The sequence below is a fragment of the Dermochelys coriacea genome, chromosome 9 (genome assembly GCF_009764565.3).
Source record: "Dermochelys coriacea isolate rDerCor1 chromosome 9, rDerCor1.pri.v4, whole genome shotgun sequence".
In the NCBI taxonomy this organism is placed as follows: Eukaryota; Metazoa; Chordata; order Testudines; family Dermochelyidae; genus Dermochelys; species Dermochelys coriacea.
Window position 1 is genome coordinate 24,968,381 of NC_050076.1, and position 24,989 is coordinate 24,993,369.

Consider the following 24,989-nt stretch of genomic DNA (forward strand, 5'->3'; position numbering starts at 1 on the left):
AAGAAAACAACAGAACGCCACTAGCCATCACCTTCAGCCCCCAACTAAAACCTCTCCAACGCATCATCAAGGATCTACAACCTATCCTGAAGGACGACCCATCACTCTCACAGATCTTGGGAGACAGGCCAGTCCTTGCTTACAGACAGCCCCCCAGTCTGAAGCAAATACTCACCAGCAACCACACACCACACAACAGAACCACTAACCCAAGAATCTATCCTTGCAACAAAGCCCGTTGCCAACTCTGCCCACATATCTATTCAGGGGACACCATCATAGGGCCTAATCACATCAGCCACACTATCAGAGGCTCCTTCACCTGCGCATCTACCAATGTGATATGTGCCAGCAATGCCCCTCTGCCATGTACATTGGTCCAACTGGACAGTCTCTACGGAAAAGAATGAATGGACACAAATCAGACGTCAAGAATTATAACATTCAAAAACCAGTTGGAGAACACTTCAACCTCTCTGGTCACTCGATTACAGACCTAAGAGTGGCTATCCTTCAACAAAAAAGCTTCAGAAACAGACTCCAACGAGAGACTGCTGAATTGGAATTAATTTGCAAACTGGATACAATTAACTTAGGCTTGAATAGAGACTGGGAATGGATGAGTCATTACACAAAGTAAAACTATTTCCCCATGTTATTTCTCCCCCCCCACCCTACCCCCCACTGTTCCTCAGATATTCTTGTTAACTGCTGGAAATAGCTTACCTTGCTTGTCACCATGAAAGGTTTTCCTCCTTCCCCCCCCCCCCCCGCTGCTGGTGATGGCTTATTTTAAGTGATCACTCTCCTTACAGTGGGTATGATAAACCCATTGTTTCATGTTCTCTGTGTGTGTATATCAATCTCCCCTCTGTATTTTCCACCAAATGCATCCGATGAAGTGAGCTGTAGCTCACAAAAGCTTATGCTCTAATAAATTTGTTAGTCTCTAAGGTGCCACAAGTACTCCTTTTCTTTTTGCGTGTTAAAACACACATTTTCTCCTAGTGAAGACAAGGCCTTATGTTAGTGTAAATCCAGAGTAACTCCCATTGAAGCCAATAGTCCTAATTCTCTTCAGTGAAACACCACTGACTGCGGTGGAGTTACTCCCAATTTACACGAGGGTAACTCAGGGATTGCATACACAAAAATTTAGTTCTTGGCAAGCTGGACTGTAAATCTACCCCACACTAAGCGTCGGTGTGGACCCCGCTGATGTGTGCTAACAGTTTCCTAGTGTGCTTTAATCTACTCCACTTTGAAACCCAGTAGATAATCAAAGCACACTAAGAACCCATTAGTGCATAGTACACAGACACAGTGTGTGGTAAGCTAGCACAGTATTACACCCCAGCTTGCTGTGACCTAAATGTTAATGGAAACAAGCCTTCAGAGGAGAGCCAGGCACATGAACATTATGAAGTTATTGGTGCAGGACTAGTGTATGTGAGATCAAAATCAAGCCAAATATATAGTGTGTGGTGTAGGTACTAAACAGTTTTTATTAACACAAGTGTGGGACATTATTTATGAGTGGTGGAGGGAGTTTTGCAGGTCTCCTCAAAGTGTAGCAATAAGAATTTGATAGCAGTGCAAACCAGTACCAATTTTGTTATTCAGTTATTCATTTTAATTTTATGTCTCCTTCCTCTTTAACCTGTTTAAAAGTATGTTAATTACTATGGCTCCAATCGTGGGACCAACTTCAGTGTAAATCCAGAGGAAGCCCATTGGCTTTGCTGGAGTTGCTCTGGATTTTCATCAATATGAGTGATGATTTTGAAGAAAGTCATGCTTATTTTGGGAGTTTCCCCATGCCTGAGGATGGACTCTACAAAGACTTCAGGATCAGGTGCTTTGGAAAAAATTATGAAATTTTATGGGAGGAGCTTATTAACATTCCCACCTGCCATATAACGGTATTCATAATATGAATCTCTGAATTTATGTGATGGCTGCTATGACCACTTTATGAAGTATAATATGTGGGGATGGAAGACAAGTTTGGAATACAGTTTGGAAGCCTTTCCTCATAACATTTCTCTGGAAGCATGAGACACCTGAAATCTCATGAGAGTATTTTCTCTTATTTCCAAACCAATTTTGCAGACCAAAGAGTATTTCCTAACGTTTAGATAAGCATCTAAAATTGTGTGTGTTTATCCAAACCTGACAGAATCAGATGAAGTTTGCTTATAACATCTAAACACCTCATTTATAGGCTGTTGTGCTTCCAGGTATATTTCACTGACTCCACATGCAAAACAATATTTAAAAAAACACTGGATTGGGAGTACATCTTCCCCTGAATTTGTACAGTGCAGAGCACAATATTAGTGCTCAATTAATAAACTAACCCTTTTACATGACAATATTGTATCTTAACTGTGTTTAAACAATTTTTGGACATAGCCCAGTGCTGCTCATGCAATGCACACTGTAATGCGTGGAAGAAATTACTTGCAATAACGGGTACAAAAATTACTTTTCTGGTGGTAATATCATAAATGGCCTTGAATGTTTACAAAGCTCCATTCTCAGAGTGCAGCAAATATTTCTCATAAAGTATTTGGCAGGTGTGGCCAAAGGCATTTTTATCCCCCATCAGCTCCTGATGAGGAATGTGACCTATGCTGTCCAATGCAGGGATCTTGACACAATTCTCTCTCTCTCTCTCTCTGACCTTGAGGCAGGGGTGAAAGTAAGTCGAGTGACTTACTAGTACGTTGGGGCCAGCTCTGGCCCCCGGAAGGGGCGGGGCCTAGGGCGGAAGGAGCGTGGTCAAGGGGGTCAGAGCCAGCCCCAGCCCACCTTGTAGGGTAAGTGCCCCCCCGGGGTTGCAGCAGTAGCCTGGGGCTCCGGGGGCTATTTAAAGGGCCCGGGGCTTCACTCTTCTACCGTCCTGACCTTTTAGATAGCCGCCAGAGCCCTGCAGCCGTTATCCCAGGGCTCCAGCAGAGAGGTTCTGGAGGCAATTTAAAGGGCCTGGGGCTCCAGCCACTGCTGGGAGCCCCAAGCCCTTTAAATTTCCCCCTGGGGAAGCCAAGCTGCCCCAGTATGGTGCAGCGGCTCTTGCTGGTACGTTGTACCGGGGCGTACCAGCTTACTTTCACCTCTGTCTTGAGGTTAGATTAGACTGCTGTAATGTGCTCTGCATGGGGCTACCTTTTGAGACATCTCAGAAACTGATGCTAGTGCAGAATGCAGCACACAGCTTATTACACAACTTCATGTCAACAGCTTGTCACTCCAACGTTCTGGAATATGCACTGGCTGCCAGCAGGTTTCTGGGTGGACTACAAGGTGTTACGGTCATGGTTTGAGACCTGATTACCTGAGAGACTGAGTCATAGAATTCAGGGCCAGAAAGGCCCACCAGCTCATCTTGTCTCACCTCCTGTATATCAGAGGCCACCAACACCACCCAGCGCCCACACACTAAACCTGACACCCAAAATCAGATCACATCATTACAGCTCACAGGAGATTAGACTATTGGTGCCACAGGCACAGAATAGTAGGGCAGAGGTGCATCAGTGCCTGAGGTCCCAGCATTGTCAGGGAATTAATATCCAACCTAAACCTCCCTTGCTGCAATTTAAGCTCATTGCCTCTTGTCCTATCCTCAGAGGTTAAGAAGAACAATTTTTCTCCCTCCTCCTTGTAACAACCTTTTATGTACTTGAAAACTGTCAACATGTCTCAGTCTTCTCTTCTCCAGAAGAAACAAACCCAATTTTTTCAGACTTCACTCATAGGTCATGTTTTCTACACCTTTAATAATTTTTGTTGCTCTTTTCTGGAGTTTCTCCAAATTTGTCCACATCTTTCTTGAAACATAGTGCCCAGAACTGGACGCAATACCCCAGTTGAGGCTTAATTAGCATGGAGTGAGCAGAAGAATTACTTCTCCTGTCTTGCTTACAACACTCCTGCTAATAAATCCCAGAATGGTGTTTGCTTTTTTTGCAACAGTGTTACACTATGATCTCATTTGCCTTTTTCACAGCTTCATCACATTGTTGGCTCATAGTCATCTTGTGATCAACACACATACCCAGGCAATCTCCTCCTCTGTCGTTTCCAACTAATGAACCCCCAGCTAGTAACAGAAATTCTTATTAAACCTTAAGCATATGACCTTGTACTGTATAGTATTGAATTTCATCCCATTTCTGTCACTCCAGTCTTCAAGGTCATCCAGATCTTTCTGTACAATAATCTGATCCTTGTCTGTATTGGCAATGCCTCCCAACTTTGTATCATCAGCAAACTTCACTACATGCATCCGATGAAGTGAGCTGTAGCTCACAAAAGCTTATGCTCAAATAAATTTGTTAGTCTCTAAGGTGCCAAAAGTACTCCTTTTCTTTTTGTGGGTACAGACTAACACAGCTCCTACTCTGAAACTTCATAAGTGCACACTTACGTTTTGTGCCAAGGACATTCATAAAAATATCAAATAAGATTGATTCTAAGATAGATCCTTGAGGAACTCCACTAGTAACCTTCCTCTAGTCTGATACAGATCTTCCCTAATTTAAATAAGAGTGTCCCATGAAATACCATGTCAAATGCTTCACTGAAGTTCAAAGTATATTAGATCTACTGCACTTCCTTTATCTAAACAATCAGTTATTTTCCTTAAAGGAGGACATAAGGTTCATAGATTTTGAGACCAGAAGGAACCACTATGATCATCTAGTCTGACCTCCTGTATAACACAGGCCCCAAAATTGGCCCCAAATAGTTCCTAGAGCAGATGTTTTAGAAAAAACAACGAATCTTAATTTTAAAATGGTTAGTGAAGAATAATCTACCATGACCCTTGGTAAATTGTTCAAATGGTTAAAAAATGTACACCTCATTTTCAGTCTGAATTTGTCTAACTTCATCTTTTAGTCATAGGACCATGTTATACCCTTATCTGCTAGATTAAAGAGCCCATTATTAAATATTTGTTCCCCATGTAGGTACTTACAGACTAATCAAGTCATCCCTGAACCTTCTTTTTGTTAAGATAAATAGCTTGAGCTCTTTGAATCTATCACCATAAGATTTTCTAATCTTTTAATCAGTCTCGTGGCTCTTCTCTGAACCCTCTCCAATTTATCAGGTTAGTCTGACATAATCTACCTTGGGTAAGACAATGTTGCATTAGATCCTTTTTTCCCATTTACCTCATGAATTTAATTCGTCTTTCCTTCACAATTTATTCTAAAGTCTTGCATTCTACTGATGTCAGACAAACAGGTCTAAGTTTCTGGATCACTGTTTTCCCCTTTTAAAATATAGATATGATGTTAGCGATTCTCTACCCATATGGTACTATCCCCAAATAGATACATTTATTCAAAATCCTTGCTACCAGACTAGCACTCTCGTGTGCTGTTCTTTCAGTATTCTGGAATGGAAATTATCTGGCCTCCCTGGTTTGAGCACATTAAGCTCTAAGTTTTTCTTCCATCTCAGATGTGGTAATTTCTATTTCTAGGCACTCAGTTCCATCAGTTGTATTGCCTTCATGCATATTAATTAATTAATCCATATTATCATCCTTATTAAAAACCAAAGCAAAGTACTCACGTGGTCAAGCTTGTGATCAGTGGAGGTGCTCAAACTGATGTTCCCACACTCCATAGAGAAGCGGACTGCTAGCAGGGCATTCTGCAAGAGGGGTCTTTGACTTTCCAACTCCCTACCCACCTTGGTCTTCTAGATTTCAGATTTGTTAACCTTCTAGACCCACAGAAAAACGTATCTATCCCCTCCCCTGACACACACGCACACACTTCTGGGGTTAGAGTGGCCCCAAGGACTGGAGAGGTTTGCGTTAACTATACTATTAAATAAATATCCATCTGCAAATATAATTATGTACAAAACTCAGAACATTTCTTTCTGTTGTATATCTTAAGTATGCCCAGGAGGTAGGACACATATACAGGCTTTTATAAACCTAAATAAAGAGCTTTATAAGCTTAATGGTGATGACCAGTGAAATGCATCCACCACAGGGGTAAAACTCATTAGTGTCCATTTAATAATTCACAATATAACCCAACATTGTAGGGCAAGCAGTGAAGAAAAATGCACTTAAGTACCCACTTAAAACTGCAAAAGGAGTTTAAGGAGGCAGAATGTAATTATCCATGTTGGAACTGGGCCAGGACACCAGGCTCTACACCACAGCTGACACAGAAAGAGACTTGGGAACATCAATATCACAAGTGGTCAAGATCTCCATTTTACATCTCATGCAAAGCAAAACATCTCCAGCAGCAGTGTCCCCTGATATCACCATGTTCAGGTACCAGTTGACTCTCTCAGCCACTGACTCTCCTTGAGCACTTCCTAGAAGGTCTTGCAGCTACATACTGATGTGACCCAATGGTATGTTTCGTTTGTGAAATCAGACAGGACTGCAGCGCAAATTGCTACATCTACAGGTTGTAAAGAAGTCCCAACAAAAGAGCCAGTTAAGGCTGAAAGCCTCCTTAACCTACCCAGTACTGCCAAGGCACAGCAGCATGCGTATAACGACACACTGTTCAGATACCGAAGGTGCCTCGGTAGAAGAAATTGCAATGACAGAGTTTCATTTTATCTTTGTTTAATCTAGACCCTTAGCACAGATTTTTGTAAGTGCACACCCCCATATTTCATTGAGTACAATATGATGCCAGCTGCTCTTGTGTCTCCAAGGAGAATAGGATTAGGTTCATAATGTACAGTCTGTCTTTTTTATGCAGCATGACAGAAGAACTTGTGACCATTGAGTTTCATCAACAGATATCCGGGTCCCTGTGAAATGGACCCAGATCAACCTGGCTAAAAAAAACTGTAACAGAATCTTTATAAATACAAGGCACTTTTAAACTAAGCCATATGGTCATGATTAATAGCAAAAGGTCTCACTCCCTCTTTCTGAATAAACGGCAATGTCTATTAAAATACCATTTACACAGAAGTAGTTGTTATACTGACATAAAGATTATCAGGATTCAAGTAAGAAAATGGACAAAATTAGAGCTATGATAATAAATGCCTGGCTCAAATGGAGAGAGATAAATCATGTAGTAGTATGTGACAAAAAGATATGAGTTAGATCAAAACGAAAAGTCTATAAAACCATGGTCTACCCAGTTTTAGTGTATCGCACTGAGCATTGGGCAACAAAGAAGAAGCATAAGCAAATGATCTGTTCAACAGAGGTGTGAATGCTGAGATGGATGAAGGATGTAAGGAAGAAATACCATGTGAGGAACACATAGTTACACGTGAGGAACATGCTCAAAGTAACACCCATAAACAAAAAAAATGAGGGGAGTACAGATTCAGATGGGTCAGTCATGTAAAGCGCAGTCCTGGCAACTATGTGGGTCAGAGAGTCCAACCGATCAAGACTGAAGCAAAAAGGGAGAGAGGCTGACCCAAGAAGAAGTGGTGCGATGTCATAAAGGAAGACATGTCAGCAAGTGGTGTGACAGAGGATATGGCATTGAACAGAACACTTTGGAGGGAGTGGACTTGTACAGCAGACCCCATTTCACGAAGTTTGCACAAGGAGGAGGAAGAAGAAGAAAGGGTCAGAAAAGCATTTGCCATCACTGCAATTGAACTCTTATCTCCTTCACCACTACCACCATCACTCCCCAACCCCTGTCTCTGGGAAACTTTAATGGATGTAGAACTATATTATTTATTTTCAAAAATTAGGCAGCAGATTGAAATTTTCCAAGCCAAGCATCACGACTGAAATTATGTTCAAGGAAAGACTTTCAACGCTCCAGAGAACATTATCTGAGCATATGGGCAGATTCTCCAGCGTAACTGAACTGTAATATTAATGGCATTAAAAGGGGTGTAGCCATTTTCACTTCTCTCTCAGGCCACAGTTTTTCCATTTCTCACAAAGAATGTAAATCCAATAGCCATGCAAACGTAATTGGCGGTAACAATGCCTTTAAAATAAAATACCCTCCTCTCTCCCCGCAATAAATGTGCTTGTTCTTGGAGCAAGCTCTGCCTGAACAGCATTGGTTTAAACCACACCCCGTCTCTCTCTGCAGCCTGCAAGTGGAGCACTCACACAGGAGCGGGGTGCATGTGCTGCTAAATTTCCTTTATGCTTCCAACGCAAAGGAAGTGGGATCCAGCAGCTGGCCAACTATCAGATTGCTCTCCTGCCACTGGTCTCTTTGTCGGGAACTCGCCTCCAATCCATTGAAATGAAACTAAATAAGATCTTAAAAGTAAGGTCCTGATCATGCTCCCAGTGATGTCAATGGGAACAGGACCGGGTCCTAATATTTTAAAGATTCCATGGTGCATTTATTTATTTTCAGGACACTTTACACTTAAAATTCCAAGCTGGTTTCTGATCTGGACTGGCTCAAAAACACTGATTTGATACAGAGCCACAGAACTGATTCTTCTCCCACCTCCACTGCTGTCACACACATACTCATTGTCTCTCTCTTTTACATAATCCACTGACAGGACCATTCTCGTCAACTGCTTAAAATCAAAACCTGCCAAGCAGTCGTAGGAGGCAATACACTGTGGCTTAGATAGAAGCATTAAAAATCATGCTGTGAAATATGCATGGCAACACAGCCAGCTATAGCTTTACAGTTATCTAGTTATCTATAAAGCCTTGGGGGGGAGGAGTATTTGTTTTTAGCATAAAACAAGGCATCTTCATTAGCACATCATTTTAGATAGCATTTAAGTTTGTCAGAAATGACCTAATTAAAGTAGAAAATGATCTGGGAAGAATAAGAACCTTCAACCTGAAATATAAGGGAATGAAGGACGTGGCACAATTCCCATTAAAGTCAATGGAAACACTCCATTTGACTTCAGTGAGAGTTAGATCTGTGTGATAATCATGTCATTTGTAGAGGAGCCAGAGTGCATTTATTAACATGTATCAGCTTCAGCATCTCCTCAGACTTAGGGTTCTTTTTGTGTCTATTCACCAATGTCAGAATTATCCTTTACATTTGGATCATCTCTTTCTCCAAACTTCCTGCCCATTTCTTCTCCTCAGGAAGGAATTGCTTCTCACTGTTGTAGGTATATTTGGGATTGTAAACAAGGATTAATCATAAGGATGGACATCAATCTGGTTACAAATTAGGTCCAAATCCTGCAGTCCTTACTCAAACATTATGCAGTCAAAACTCCCATTGAAGTCAACAGCACTTTAGTCTGAATAAGGTCTGCAGAATTTAGCCTCAGATTTCAGAATTTTTCTAGAAATAAGCTATAATTGTCTCTTAAAGGGGCCAAGGATCTGTTTCTGTGTGGGTCCCTGGATGGGGGTCAGTAAGAGAGGTGCAGTTATTTGCATTAATGCATCTACCACATAATGTTCCTTTGGAAAACCAACAGGAATAATTACTACCAATTTAAACACTGTAGGCTGTAAGTGTAACAGCTGCACTTCTCACTGGAACCTGTGATTTTATTTTCTCTACAAACAAACATTCTCTCAACACCCCTGCCATGTAGGTAGGCATGTACCGGAGAAACTAAGGCAGAGAAGTGAAGAGATTTGGCCAAGACTACACAATGAGAAAATGGCACAGATAGATTGCAGGAGTTCCTGACTCCAAATCTGTGCTCATTCCACTAGCCTATACTGTCTCTCACTTCATACTAAGGCTATTAGAATCTACTGAGCTATCAAACAGTTACAAAAGGGCATTTTGTTGATGTGATAACCTCTTTAGTGTTGCCTGGCAGATCCTACAGCTGTCACCTACATATTAGTCCCATTAGAGTCAACGGGAGCTTTTCAAACATAAGAACTGCAAGATCAGGTCTTGGTATAATAACAGAGTATGATGCACCAGAGCTTAAGAGCTGCTTTGTGCAGTAATATTGGTTACCCACTTCCCCTCTTTGCAAACCTATGCATGCCCAGTGAGCTTGACCAGCCAGACTGTAATGTCATTCTCAGAGGGCAGTACTTCTGGGAATCTGTCACAGTAAAAATTAATCAGTAGGTTTCTGACTCTGCAATGTCATTTACAGATCCACTACCTGTGTTGCCTGTACTTACTTATAACAGTGGTATTAAAAATAACCCAATCTGTGATGGTATCCAATGATCTTTCAACAAGGGTACTCAGATAACATTACCCATACTCACTGAGAAATTATTCTGGACAACTGCGGTTCTTCAGAGTCTCCCAGATCCTCTGGGGATATTACTTACTAGCAATTCCAGACTCTACAATGACAAATTACACATGACTGTGTAAATTAGGAAGTTATGTGGCCATTCAAATGCAATCCTTTAAAGGCCAACCTCCTGAGCTATCTCTGTTAAAGTATCATAACTGCACAAATGCCTTACGTCAAACTCTGTGCTCAGGTACACATGTGTAAATTTGGAGTAACTTCAGTACAGTCAGTCTGGATTTACATCAGTCTGAATGAAATTAAAATTTGGCCTTAATTTGGTCATGTTAAATTTCATCATATCCAAATACCTCTTCCATAAAAAAAGGATAGCTAGCAAGGGCAGAAATTGCTGGCCATGAAAATTAATTAATTGCAAATAAGCAAAACAAAAGTTACCAGTAACTCTAAACACACTCCATCCCCTACTCCTAAGGGCAAGATTCTGCCATCCATACTTCTGCTGAGTAGTACCATTGTACAAATAGCCTTGTTGATATCAATGGGGCTACTCATGGAATAATTCAGAGCAGAATCTGACCTTAGATTGCTATCTCCTCCTTTCTAGGAATCAAATAATTCTAACACCTCACAAAGGATACGTTCAAGGTCTAGCAGAACAGATACGCTAATGTGTCGAATACATCCAAATTAAATTACAAAAATTTTCCAAATTAAAGTCCTTAATAAGTACTTGTATCAGTTGATACAAGGAAGCTTTCCAGATATAGCAGACTGAACATCTGAGAAAGATTAAAGTGACACTCTTAATTACACTCTTGTACATTTCTGTGTTAAGAAAAATTCTGTAAGAAGCATTAGATTTTCTAGGAACATGGTTATGATTTTGTCTGCATTTTATTTAAAATAGATTCCTCCTTGTCCTCACTTAACAAGTCAGATGAAAGGTCTGTAAGTGATCATTAGGATAAGACACAGTAACTAATTTAGAGACATTCTACCCAACACGTGCTGTAAAAATGAAAACTTTTTCTATGCAGATATTTGAACATCATTTGTAATTCAGTCTTTTTACATATAAATACTAACAAGAGCTGTACGAAACACTACTTTTAACACCATCCACAAATAATGGTGCTCAATTTATTTATGTTTGATAGCCTAACTAAAGAAAAGAAAATTCTTTGTATCAAATAACAAACCCATATGCCTTCAGAAACACTTGGACACAAATGCCACTAAAGAGAGCTAGTTTTCTTGTACGTTTAAAACTTAGCATTTTTAGTAGGATTTTTTTAATGTCCCTTTTTAAAAAGACTCTAGGATTTTGGAAAAGAGAATTACTTTGTAAGCAGATGAGTCAACCAGGGTAAAGATATATGACACAAACATTACGAACAGTGAATATTGTGCCCATACCTATATTTCATGCCAGTCTGCTTTGCAGTTGATTCTTTTAAAGAGATATGGTGCTGAGGGGTAAATGTCCCCAAACTGCGAGCAATAATAGCCACCGTCCGGAATTTTGCCCGGGCTGCATTCACTACGTTTGGGGTAGTGGTGTTCTGTTTGCTGATAAGCCTGTCTTCACCATTTCGATTCTTCAAGTTATGTTCTGTACAAGCTATGGAAACTTGCATGGCTCCCGCAATAAATCTTTATTCACAATCCAAATCTTAGAGAGTACTCAAACCTTCTCAGACTCTGAGAACAGGGCTATAGGACACTGAATGGCTGGAGATTTTAGTCCCAAATGCTGTTAAACGAGTCTTCAAATCTGGACTCAAAAGATGACTGAAAGTAGTAGAAGCAGCAGTGGTTGATGGTGCAGGTAGAGGAGAACAGTATGGTATCCCTGGGATACAAGTAAACATATAAGCACTGAACTTAGTAAAGCAAACAAGAGAGCAGACAACTTGATTTTCAAATCTTCCTTTGCAATAATATCTATTGCTTAGACAAAATCATCCATCTAGTCAAATGCTTTCAGAAACATAAAGCTGTACCTTCATGATTAACCACAAGCAGCAACATCCACTCCGTCTTGATGCGGGCTTGCATCTGCTTGCTGGTTTTAAATCAATGCACGCATACTGCAAGATGTGTCTTGAACACCCTCTGGATCACAAAATGCTGAACAGGCAAGCTTTGGAATGTCTAATCACAAGCAAGAAATGTCTAATCACAAGCAAGTCTCTAAAGACCAGGAATATCCATCTATTGTCTTTGTCAGATGCTGCAAAATACAATATCTAATCAGGACCCTTTTCACACATTCTTAGTTTCAAGCCCTGTAAAGACAAAGCTGTAAATCTGCACCAATACGGTTTTGCAGCTGCTCTGTGGAACATGCAGAGCTCCCTGTACGAAGCTTGCAGAAAGCATGGGAACGGTTGCTTTTTCTTTTGTGTGCAACATAGAGACAGGCACTAGAAGCAGATTTTTCCCATAAAAATAATTGGCAGCACTGCTAATCAAGGAGAGGACTCATCACAGTGACAAAACAAATTGACGTAAAGCATGTTAACTATAAAAATAGGGGGGAAACACTCTGCTAATGTGTGCTGGTGAATTAACAAATTAATCCCTTGTCTGGCTCACTAAGATACTGCTTTAAATCCCATGGTATCAGCATGTTAGGGTTAATCTTTTCTTCATACAAGAATCCCAGCTAAATTAGCGATGGTACAAACTCTTCAAACCAATTCTGACTCACAACTTGCTGAAAATCGGGTTGCAATTAAACAAGGAAAGACTGGCACAAAGTTGACAAGTCATTGCCCATGCTCCACCCTGCTATGGAGCCACGTTTTCAAATGGGTGTGCATGCTGGGCACATTGAGGAGGTGCATTCAAATGGCTGAGTTGTGGGCATTGCCCAGGGGGTAGGCACATGAAACCTATTTTCAGAATTGCACAGGACTCCCTCAGGATATGCTTAAGAACTAGTCACAGGCCAGGTAGATGTAAAGCGGAGACACAGATGGATTCTAATTAGCCCTCCATTGGCTGCTGCCACTACAACTTAAAAGGGACAGAATCTGGAGGCTGATGAGATCGGGGCAGAGTAGTGGTTAGAGATAGTAGAGGCTCAGATACCATGGTAATGAGTAGGGGTGCTGGAACAATTTGTATAGTGAGGGTGCTGAGAGCCATTGAACCAAACTGTAAACCCTGTATATGATGGAAACCACTTCAAGCCAGGGGGCTTGGAAGCACCCACCACATCACTAGTTCCAGCATCTAAATGGTGATAAGCACAAGAACTGCGACAGTGTTATGGATTAGATGTGGAAGAGAGACAGGCTCTTTGTATGTTGCTGTAGGAGATGGTTGTGGGAGATCAAGGCAAGCAAGATTTTTGGAGGGGGAGCTAGGAACCAAGAGAAATACTGAAATTGTTTGCTCTGAGGTGAATAAGTTAGAGCAGTGGTTCTCAAATTTGGGCTGCAGCTTGTTCAGGGAAAGCCCCTGGCGGGCCAGGCTGGTTTGTTTACCTGCTGTGTCCACAGGTTTGGCAGATCGCGGCTCCCACTGGCCGCGATTCGCCGCTCCAGGCCAATGGGGGCTGCGGGAAGTGGCGTGGGCTCAGGGATGTGCTGGCCGCCCTTCCTGCAGCCCCCATTGGCCTGGAGCAGTGAACAGTAGTTCAGAACCACTGGAAGGAGGTAGGAAGCTCCAGCCACATACCTTTTCCACCCATAAATCACGTACCAGCCTTAAACTCCTACCCCGTGGAGATGCAAAAATAAAGTGCCAAAATGAGACATCACTCACAGCAGGTTGTACAGATGTTCAATCTACTGCACCCAACCCCATGGCAAGTTGTTGTGGTGAGTGCTGTGCTACACCAGCTTGTAGGTGTCTGGCAGCATGCTGGGTGCACCACACATTTGGGGGCAAGTGCTGGAGGTGCTCCAGACATTGGCTCTTCAGGGTCTAGCCCTGGGTGGACATTCACACACTTTGCTTAACTGAGGATTCCTTCATTAGCGCTGCCAGAAGGAAAAGTTGCAAGTACCCTTGGTGCAGCAACTTTTAACAGTTATAAACAAATGAGATGAACCCAACAGTTCCCAATCCATCCCCTAGCTGGAAGCCCAAGGCAGGGGAATAAGCAGTAACAAGCTCTTGCTATAATCCCTATGCATTGTGTTCTTGACAATGAGCCGCCGCCAGGTATCGGCAAATGCAGCTACTGCTGGCCCTTCTCAGGCTGTGTCCTCGGCCCAGCTCTCAGGCTTATCATCAGAGGTTTCCTTCCACAGCCAGCTCCCAGACCGCTGCCTCTGGCCTGCTGTTCCTAGTCTCATACAGCCTCTGGCACTTTCTCAGATCAGTTCCCTTCTGACCCATTTCAGAGTAGCAGCCGTATTAGTCTGTATTCGCAAAAAGAAAAGGAGTACTTGTGGCACCTTAGAGACTAACAAATTTATTAGAGCATAAGCTTTCGTGAGCTACAGCTCACTTCATCAGATGCATTTGGTGGAAAAAAAAAAAAAACCCTTCTGACCCATTGTAGTTCTTCCCTTTCCTGTGCTGGAGGTATTATGGATCCCCTCTGCTGGCTGGACACTGATCTGGGGGTAAACACAGTGCTCGGTAATGGGCCAACAGATTCATTACAAGATGATCATGTGTACTCTGCCTAGCTTCACTCACAACTCAAGTGCCACCTGCTCATAGGTCAAAATGAGGTGCCTGGAGCTCTTCTTCCTTGTGCATTTTGATCATCAATGAAACAATTAACTATATTAACATTTAAATAATGATTGTTAGGCTCCAATGTTAATTACCCCTAAGTCCACACCATTGAGAGTCAAGCTGCGATCAGTAACACTAAGGTCATGTTTTCAAAGCTATCTTCAAAATCATAACGGCTAGATACTTAAAAAAAGAAAGCTACAACTCTGGAATACAAGGCAGCAGTGTCCAAAAAAACAACCAACTGAAAACCCACTCTCTGAGCTGCCACAATCCAACCTAATTCAGTCCCAGCATATCTTGCACTGTACTTATTTAGGGATGCAGCAATTAAAATGATAGTGACCTAGAAGTAGGATTGCCAATGTAGGTTGACATATTCTTAGAGGTTTCCTCACATTAAATAAAATTCCGTGAGACTCCAGGACAATCCTGGAGGGTTGGCAACCCTGCTTAGAAGCAAATGTTACGAACCATGTAGGGGCTATGTTAACAGAGCCCTACTCATTCAGCCAGAGTAGGGCACAGTTTCTGAAAACTGGCCTCTCAGAAGGCCCTGCAAGTGTTTCCTTGGCTGTTGTGAGGCTTACAGGTATCTTGACAGGTTTCAGAGTAGCAGCCGTGTTAGTCTGTATTCGCAAAAAGAAAAGGAGGAGTTGTGGCACCTTAGAGACTAACAAATTTATTAGAGCATAAGCTTTCGTGAGCTACAGCTCACTTCATCGGATGCATCTGTATTTTCCACCAAATGCATCCGATGAAGTGAGCTGTAGCTCACGAAAGCTTATGCTCTAATAAATTTGTTAGTCTCTAAGGTGCCACAAGTACTCCTTTTCTTTTTACAGGTATCTTGTGACTCTGCTTCTCCACAGAAGTTCTGCCAAGAATCTTCCACATCCCTTTCTACCTAGCTTCCTGGTACATATTTAAAGAAAGTCTAGAGAGTAGAGAAAAGGCAGAACAAGAACAACTGAGTGGCACCTCAAATACTCCTGTGACTGCAGGGACCAGCATGGGTGTAGAGGTGGGCATGCCCTGAAGAGGCACAGAGAAGCAGGCAGCAACTCTTCAAAATGCCTGTGTTGTAAGCAGAGCCGAACTCTGAGTGCACATGTAATGCCAACAGACTCCAGTCACTGGGCAGGATCAAACGTGGGACCTCTGAAGCTTAGTGTATATGCCTCCACTGCATGAGCTAAAAGCCACATGGCTCTTCACCAAGGATGTAGCAGACTAATCAATCTCTAGCAGGCCTGACTGCCACTAGATGGGGACAGAGCGCCACACAAAGCAGGCATGGGTTACACACACCTTAAATCACTGATTAAAGGTCATTTTCAGCCTGTCTGAGCACCCATTCAAAAAGATTGTTTCTTTGGAGGTACAGAAGAGTGCCCACCTACAGGACCCAGTACACTTGTGCATCTGGGCCTTTTAAAGCAGGGCTCTTTATGAGAGCTTAGTCGTTAGCAGATTAATGTCAACTCCACAGTAAATGTGGAAGAGCCACACCAATGCTGACAGGCTGAATATCTTATGAAGACTCCTCCACAACCAATTTACTTAATGATTAGTTAATGTGTGTACAGTACATTGCTTTTAAGATGAACAGCACTACAGTAATGTTAAAAATTTGTCTTGGTTTTTTTTTCAAAATGAGGAGGAGGGTTCTGTGAGTGTAATTTGTTGTATTACCAATAGCACCTAAAGGCCCTACCAAGATAAGGGCCACATTGTGCTAGGCTCTGTATAAACACAGAGTAAGAGACACTCCCTGTCCCCCAATAGTTTACAATCTAAATAGATGAAACAGACAGAGTGAGGGGGCAAGGCTGACCTGGTTTGATGGGTTCAACCCCAAGTTATAGTTAAGTTTTGTAAGCCTTACTCTCTGATGCATGTTAGCTTTGAGCCAAGCAGGTTATGAGCTGACTAACTAGACAGAAGTCTAAAATACAAAACATCCATTGCTAAATGCCCAGGAAAGAAAAAAAATATTAAAAATGTTATTTTGCAAGCTTATTTCCAGGCGTGTTTCTGATGTTTACCATATATCTAATTAAGAGAATCAAAGCTCTGTCAAAGGACAGAGTAACATGATCATCCCAAACTAAATTTCTTTAGAATTTAGTGTGTTGTTTTAAACTTTGAAAGGGATACTCTGGTATCAAGCCAGCAGCTTTGATGATGATACTACAGACACAGGTGCTTTCTGTAGAAATGCAGCAACCAGTCTCTAGAGCACAGAAATCTAACATTCAGTGTTAAGAGCTGTCAGTCCTCATCACCTTGCACTAACAGGTCACATGTTAATTAAACTGAGAAAATTAGATTTGACCTTTTAAAATTGTAACACAAACAGACTTGAAGAATTTAATTTAGATTTTTTTAAATCTGTTACCAGAACATGAGAAAGACAAGGTAGGTCTCTTTTATTGGACCAACTTCTGCTGGGGGAAAATACAAGCTTTTGAGCTTTTTTATTTTTATTTTCTTTGTGCGACTGTTGGCCTTATTCTGCTACCCTTGTTCATGGGCAGTAGCGCATTATTCTGTGAGTAGTACCAGTGGTAATGCTCTTAATACTTTGACCCTCTCAAAGAATTCTAACAGACTGCTGAGGCATGATTTCCTTTTACAAAAGCCGAGTTGACTCTTCCAACAAATTGTGTTCAGCTATGTGTCTGATAATTCTGTTTTTACTGTAGTTTCAACCAATTTGCCTGTTACTGAATTTAGGCTTACCAGTCTAATTGCCAGGATCACCTCTGAAATCTTTTTTAAAAATTGGCATTTCTTTAGCTATCCTCCTGTCATCTGGCACAGAGGCTGATTTAAGTGATAGTTACATGCCACAGTAAGTAGTTCTGCAAGTTCATATTTGAGTTCCTTCAGATCTCTTGGGTGGATACCACCTGGTCCTCGTGATTTATTACTGTTTAACTTACCAATTTATTCTAAAACCTCCTCAACTGACACCTCAGTCTGGGACAGTTCCTCAGATTTATCAGCTAAACAGAATGGCTCAGCTGTGGGAATCTCCCTCACATTCTCTGCAGTGAAGACTGATGCAAAGAATTTATTTAGCTTCTATACAACAGTCTTTTCTTCCCTTAGTCCTCCTTTAGCACCAGATCACACAATGGCCCCATTGATTGTTTGGCAGCATTCCTGCTTCTGATGTACTTAAAAAACATTTTGCTGTTAGTTTGAAGTTTTTGTTACCTGTTCTTCAAATTATTTTTTGTACTAATTAAAACTTTTATACTTTACTTGCCAGTTTATGTTCCTTTCTCTTTTCTTCAGCAGGATTTGACTTCCAATTTTTAAAGGATGCCTTTTTGCCTTTAACTGCCTCTTTTACTCTTATCAATGGTGACATTTTTTTGGCCCTCTTACTGGTTTTTTTTATTTGGGGTATACATTTAATTTGACCCTCTATTGCGGTGTCTTTAAAAAGCTTCCAGGCAGCTTGGAGGCATTTTACTCTTGTGACTGTTCTTTTTAGTTTCCATTTTACTAGCTTCCTCATTTTTGTGTGGTTCCCCTTTTTGAAGTTAAATGCTACTGTGATCAGAGGTGCTGTCTTTCTGAGTTGCCAAGGGGTGCTCAATCCCGCTCTACCCCAGGCTCCGCCCCCTCTTCACCCCTTCCCTGCCTCTTCCTGCCACATTCTGCCTCCTCCCCCGAACACACCCCACCCTCACTCCTCCTCCTCCTCCCTCACCAGCACCTTCTGCACACCACTGAACAGCTGATCCATGGTGAACGGGAGGCACTGGGGGGGGAGGAAGAGCTCATCAGCGGGTCCGCCGACGGGTAGGAGGCGCTGGGGGGGAGGGGCTGATTAGGAGGCTGCCAATGGGTGCTGAGCACGCACTATTTTTTTCCCTGGGTGCTCCAGCCCCAGAGCACCCATGGAGTTGGCGCTTATGACTGTCATAGCCCCCCAACAAGGATGTTAAATTTAATGACATTATGGCAGCTATTACCAAGCGGTTGAGCTGTATTCACTTCTTGGGCCAAATCCCGTGCCCCACTTAAGACTAAGACAAGAATGGCCTCTCCTCATGTGGGTTCCAGGACTAGCTGCATTTTCTGACTTTCAAACACTCATTTTCTGTCTTGTATCTTAACCTGAATTTTCAGTGTTTTACATTTTTAAAGATTCAGACAGTGGTGTTCTAATATAACTAATATTTGTTGACAATCTGAAGTGCATCTCAAGGGAGAGTGGGTGCGTGGGTTGCATATAGTACGTGTCTACAAACGTAATCCTAAGTGTTTTGCCATGACTCACATGCAGATGAAGTGCCCACTCCTGCTGTCTCTGGAAGCTAATAGGAATTAAACAAAAACAAAACTTTGATTAAGCAAAACTTGTTGTCAAAAACTCTTCATCCTATAGAGCTCTCTGGTGACAACCATAAGCCTAAAGATTGAGCTAAAGGGCTAAATCCAACACGCGGCAGTTGTGACAGCCAGCTATCCCTGTCAACCAGCTGTTAGCAGGGAGACACAAAGCACATTGAACAGTAAGTGGCACATGTAGCTATAGATATGCACAAAACAGAGGCCTGCTTGAGTCCACTTTGAAAAGGTGATAGCAACCGATAGCAACTGACATTGAGGGTGTTATTTTTAAAAGGGTCACAACTTTGCCTCCTGTTTTGTGCTTTTTTGCTTTTCACAGACATAGTCAAATACTGTGGTTACACATCTAAGTGACAACAGAGGTCCTCACAAGTATTTTGGAGTAAAGAATGGGGCTGGTAAAAATGTGTGTCTCCAAGTGCATAAACAAGCCAGATTTAAAAAAAAAGAAAAAAAGAAAAAAAAGAAACTATTCTCAATTTTCTAATTTCCAACACACGCCAAGGACTAGTCAAATGACTAAAGATTACTGGCATAAGGAGGAGTTGGGCCCAATCAAGTATTACTGAGGTTGAATGGATATGAAGTGGATTTGTACGTTTCACCCTGCACAGGCAGGTGATTTCACCACCCCGCAGTTTTCTAGGGGCAGATTCTCAACTAGTGTAAATTTCATAGCTCCATTGACTTTGAAGAAGCTGTGACAGTTTACACCAGCTGAGGATCTGCCCTACTGTTCAGCCTTGTCATAAACACCCTGTGAGTTATTTCAAGAGATCGCCTTCAGACTAATGCACTGTTGTGGGAGACAGCGAGACAGTCCCTAACTCACCGCAGTCAATGAGTGCTTCTACCATTGATTTAAAGCAAAAAAGTATTGGGCCCTGAGTCATCTTTTCTAAAGCTTTGAGTACCTTTACTGAGAGTCACTGCTTTTGTCTTGTTCGATAGAATGTGATTTATAAAGTTAAAAGTCAAAGTCCTGAGACATTCGGCAGCCAAAAGCTTATTTTAAACTGGTCAGTCTTCTCTAATCTCTCCCATTCTCATTTTTGTAAATCTTTTTCCTTTCCTTCAAGAAAGCAATTACATAACTGAAAAATATTGATCCTACCCCCAGTATCATAGCAACTAAGTTATTTTTTAAGAGACCTGTTAGTCCTAAACTAAGACAGCTAGACTAGCACCTTTTTGACCATTGAAGGAACGTAAAAAATGACTTCCTACTGCTAGGATACATCCCAACATTATAAAAATTTAATTGTATTAATGTGGCTCTCTGACTCTGACCTCAGATTTTGCGTCTGATCTCAGATTTTGCTTTGCAGTGGCTCATTTACAAACCATTTAATCTGTTTGCTTTGCCTTAGCTCCATTTTGAAACGAAGTATATCAACAAACAAAAATCAACTAAATGGTTGTTAGCTAAACCAGTATTTGGAATGTATTGATATGCTGCATACAGACTATAGAAAATGTATGTTGATCATTTAACATGGCAGGTCTTAACATTATTGTTTCTTGTGCTTAAAATTCCACAGCAGAGAGTATTAGCAACAGCAAGATTCCTTAATTAAGCAGTATGTGCTACATAGGGAATGTGGTTATCATCAGATAATTGTTCTTTTGGGACATTATGAGGCATAAGGTGCAGCAGAGTGTCTCTAACTTCCCATGTTGTGTGATACATTTATGGGGTCTGCTTGCCACAAGATTAGTTTAACTAGTTTTATTAATAAAAAACATAAGTCTTTTTATTATAAAATGGTCTCCAGTTTAGAATGTTGAGCAGCATTTGTAATTGCTCTGTAGAACTGAACTGTCTATTCTCTTACAGAGCTGGTCAGAATGATCCTTAATCCCATCAGTTTTGTAGTCTGTCTTTTAAAAGTATGTATCCAAGTTTTCTGCACTGAATGGGCATGTAGGCACATCATTTCCCTGTATGACACATCGCCACCATACATATGTCACAGGCCAGTATGATCACTGTGTGGATAGGAGAAGGTTAAGTCTAGGGTTAGGCCAAAAAAAAAAAAATCCTCTCAGAGCTATCCTTACTGTTACAGACAACTGCCAACATCACCCCTATTAACTTAATCCATTCTGACTTTTCAACAGAAACAGAAATTTGTGATGGGCACATCTCAAGTTGATGGATTCTCTTTATAAGACCCTCACATGAGACCCTTCCACCCACAGATGCTACAGAAATGTGAGTGAGCAAGCCTCAAAGAAGAGTAACAGGGCTAAGTCCCATGTCTCTATTGGGATGTTCTGACTGATAGTACAATATCGTCCTGATCTGCTGGCATCTTATTATTGCTAGGACCAGTGATGAACTGCCAAAATCTTAATAACCGGTTCCCTATAAAAAGTTCTGATTTAAGGGTTGTGCCCCAGTATGTATTTTTTGTACCAACAGGGTTACCATACGTCCTTATTTTCCCGGGAGGAATTTTTAAATTTTAAAAATTCCTCCCGGACCGCGATTTAAGAACCAAAAAGCCTGACCTGTCCGGGAAAATACAGATGTATGTTAACCCTGCCTAAAGTTCTTTTTTAAAAAGATGGGCCTGAAGTAGAAATGAGCTCCCTTTCACATGTGTGGGTCCCCGCCACTCCCTGGGGGTGTGCTAGGGTGACCAGATGTCCCGATTTTATAGGGACAGTCCCAATTTTGGGGTCTTTTTTTATATAGGCTCCTATTACCCCCCCAACCCCATCCTGATTTTTCACACTTGCTGTCTGGTCACCCTAGGGTGTGCACATGTGTGGGTCCCAGCTGCTCCATGCCCCTCTCATTGAAGCAGGTGTGCAGGGTTACTGCCCTGGGAACTGCAGGGCACCAGTAGACGTGGGGCCAGCTGCAGACAGGGGCGTGGGGCAGTGTTAGCTGGAAGCAGGGGTGCGCTGCGGGCAGGGCAGGGGGTGCGGAGCTGGCTGGAGACAGGAGGGTGCGGGGTTGGCTGGAGGCAAGGGGGTATGGGGTTGGCTGGAGGCAAAGGCAGGGGCTGACTGGAGGTAGGGGCTGGCTGTGAGCAGGGCAGGGGGTGCGCCAAGGGTTAGTGTGGGCAGGGAGTGCGGGGGTGGCTGGAGACAGGGGCTGGTTCGGGCAAGGCAGGGGGGTGCAGCAGGGCTGGCTGTGGGCAGGGCAGGAGGTGCGGGGTGGCTGGAGACAGGGGCTAGTGCGGGCAGGGGTGGCTGGAGACAGGAGCAGGCTGGAGACAGGGACTGGTGCAGGCAGGGGCGGCTGGAGACGGGGGCTGGCTGCGGGCAGGGGGTGCGGGGGCAGCTGGAGGCAGGGGCTGGCTGCGGGCAGGAGGTGCGGGGGGTGGCTTTAGGCAGGGAAGAGGGTGCGGGGGTGGCTGGCTGCAGGCAGGGGGTGCAGGGGTTGGCTGCAGGCAGGGGGGGCAGGGGGTGCGGCAGGGGCTGGAGGCAGGGCAGGGGTGCAGGGGGTGGCTGGAGGCAGGGGCTGGCTGCAGGCAGGGAGTGCGGGGGGTGGCTGAAGGCAGGGCAGGGGATGCGGCAGGGGCTGGCTGCAGGCAGGAGGTGCAGGGGGTGGCTGGAGGCAGGGGCTGGGTGCAGGCAGGGTGGTGGGTGCTCAAGGGGAGAGCGGCTCGGAGCAGCCCAACCAGCAGGACGCAGCCCAGGCCCAGCAGAGCAGCCGGGGACCCACCAGGCAGCAGGATCCCCAGGGCCAGGGGTTGGGGGGAGCAGCAGCAGCACCACCAGGCTCGTGCCCACGGCCAGGCAGCAGCCCACATGGCTCCTGCAGTGCCTCGCCCCCGGTGGCTAGAGGAGGAGCTACAGCCTGAGCCCATCAATTCCTCACTCCCCCTGCAGGGAAGCGGATTAACAACTGGTTCTAAAACTGCTTCAAAATTTAACAACCGGTTCACGCAAACCGGCTCCAGCTCACCACTGGCAAGGACCCTATCAAATTCACAGTCCATTTTGGTCAATTTCACAGTCATAGGGTTTAAAAATTGTACATTTCATTATTTCAGCTATTTAAATCTGAAATTTCAGTGCTGTAATTGTAGGGGTCCTGACCCAAAAAGAAGTTGTGAGGAGGGGGTCACAAGATTATTGTAGAGGGAGATGCGGTACTGCGACCCTTACTTCCATGCTGCTGCTGGCGGCGGCGCTGTCGTCAGAGCTCGGTGGCCAGAGAGCGGCGGCTGTTGGCCATGAGCCCAGCTCTGAAGGCAGAGCCACCGCCAGCGGCAGCACAGAGGTAAGGGTGGCATGGTATGGTATAGCCACCCTTGCTTCCACGCTGCTGCCTTCAGAGCTGGGCCCTTGGTCAGCAGCTGCCACTCTCTATCCGCCCAGCTCTGAAGACAACACAGCAGTAAGGGTGGCAATACCACGGCCCCCCCTGAAATAACCTTGCAACCCCCCCTGCAACTCCCTTTTGGATCAGGACCCCCAATTTGAGAAACACTGGTCTCCCCCGTGAAACCTATATAGTATAGGGTAAAAGCACACAAAAGACTAGATTTCACAGTCCCTGCCGCATTTTTCATGGCCTGGAATTTGGTAGGTCCCTAATTATTGCTATCTGCAATTTAATTGAATTCATTAAGGGCTGAGTGCTGCAGTGTGTGTGTGTCTCATCAATCTCCCAAGCTAATGGGATCTAAACACCAATCAGCATTAATTTCCTTAACTAGTTAAAGGGTTTGGATTGTAAACAGCAGTCCATCCCATACAAATGTCCAAGATAAGGGTGCTGTGTCAGCCATTTTAAGATACAGAATTGAAGTTTCACTTTGTTACCCTGTAGACACTGAATTCATACTTCGTAAGAAAATAACATTGAAAAATGTTATCTTCAGATCACCTATTATAAGGTTAACTATATAACAGCAATGGAAATAGGGCCAGAACCCCTAGCCAAGTTCACAGCAGCTAATAATCAATCTGCTTTATGGCTAGGAAAATAGACAGAAATGAAAGGTTGCTATTTCAGCTAAAAGCATTTGTTCTGAACCCTACGTGCCCTATTCTGCCTTCTCTTACACTAAGGTAAATCTGAAGTAGCTCAACTGAAGTCAATGGAGTCTTCTCAACATGAAAAGTGTGGAAGTGGGAGCGGAATCAGGTCCTCCTTTTTTCCAAAAACTCTTCTATACAAATTTAAGGCTAACTTACTGAATCAGTCAAAAAGAACTGCTAATAAATTCTTATGAAAATCGGTAAGTTAACATGTAGAGTGGCATATTTAAAGATGTTATTCTCCACTGAACATGTCTGAACACTCATTAAGGTTACTTCATGAGGAGGGATAATCTTGTGTGTACGGCACTGCTGTGGGACGCAGGAGAGATGAGCTCAGTGTCCAGTCCTACAATTAATCTCCTCTGTGATTTTGGGCAAGTCACTGGACCTCATCTGTCAGATAGGAAGAGCACCGCTTCCTTACCTCACAGAAATGTCAAGCTGGTATTTCATTAATCTCTGGGAGGTATTCACAGACTATGCTAACAGTACCTGGACAGGAAGGTTGGAGATAGAACACAATATTATGCTTCATGTTCTTCCTTCTTTGGCTTAAACTGGGTGTTTACAGGTTTCTTGAAGGATTTTGAATTTGATCCCTGACGTTTTTAATAGGACAGCCTCAACTGGGCTTTAGAAAAACCCTATTATTCACAGTCAGAAGTAAAGGCACACAGGAGGGACATACCCACAATGCACTGGACTTCTCTCTTCTCCTTCCCTTTAAATATTGCATAATAGTTGTT

At 43.0% G+C, this 24,989-nt stretch overlaps 1 protein-coding gene across 5 annotated transcripts in view; it reads right to left on the reverse strand.

The window, feature by feature from the left end:
- The window catches only part of KCNAB1 (potassium voltage-gated channel subfamily A regulatory beta subunit 1), a 242,096-nt gene that overhangs the window by 167,669 nt on the left and 49,438 nt on the right, over positions 1-24,989 (reverse strand). The window contains exon 1 of one of the 5 annotated variants that reach the window (XM_043491523.1): positions 11,578-13,072. The exons of the other annotated variants lie outside the window; for them this stretch is intronic. Within the exon in view, the coding sequence (XP_043347458.1) occupies positions 11,578-11,798 (221 nt within the window). The 5' untranslated portion in view covers positions 11,799-13,072. Of the gene's footprint in view, positions 1-11,577; positions 13,073-24,989 lie in introns of those variants that run through there. 5 annotated transcript variants of the gene reach the window in all.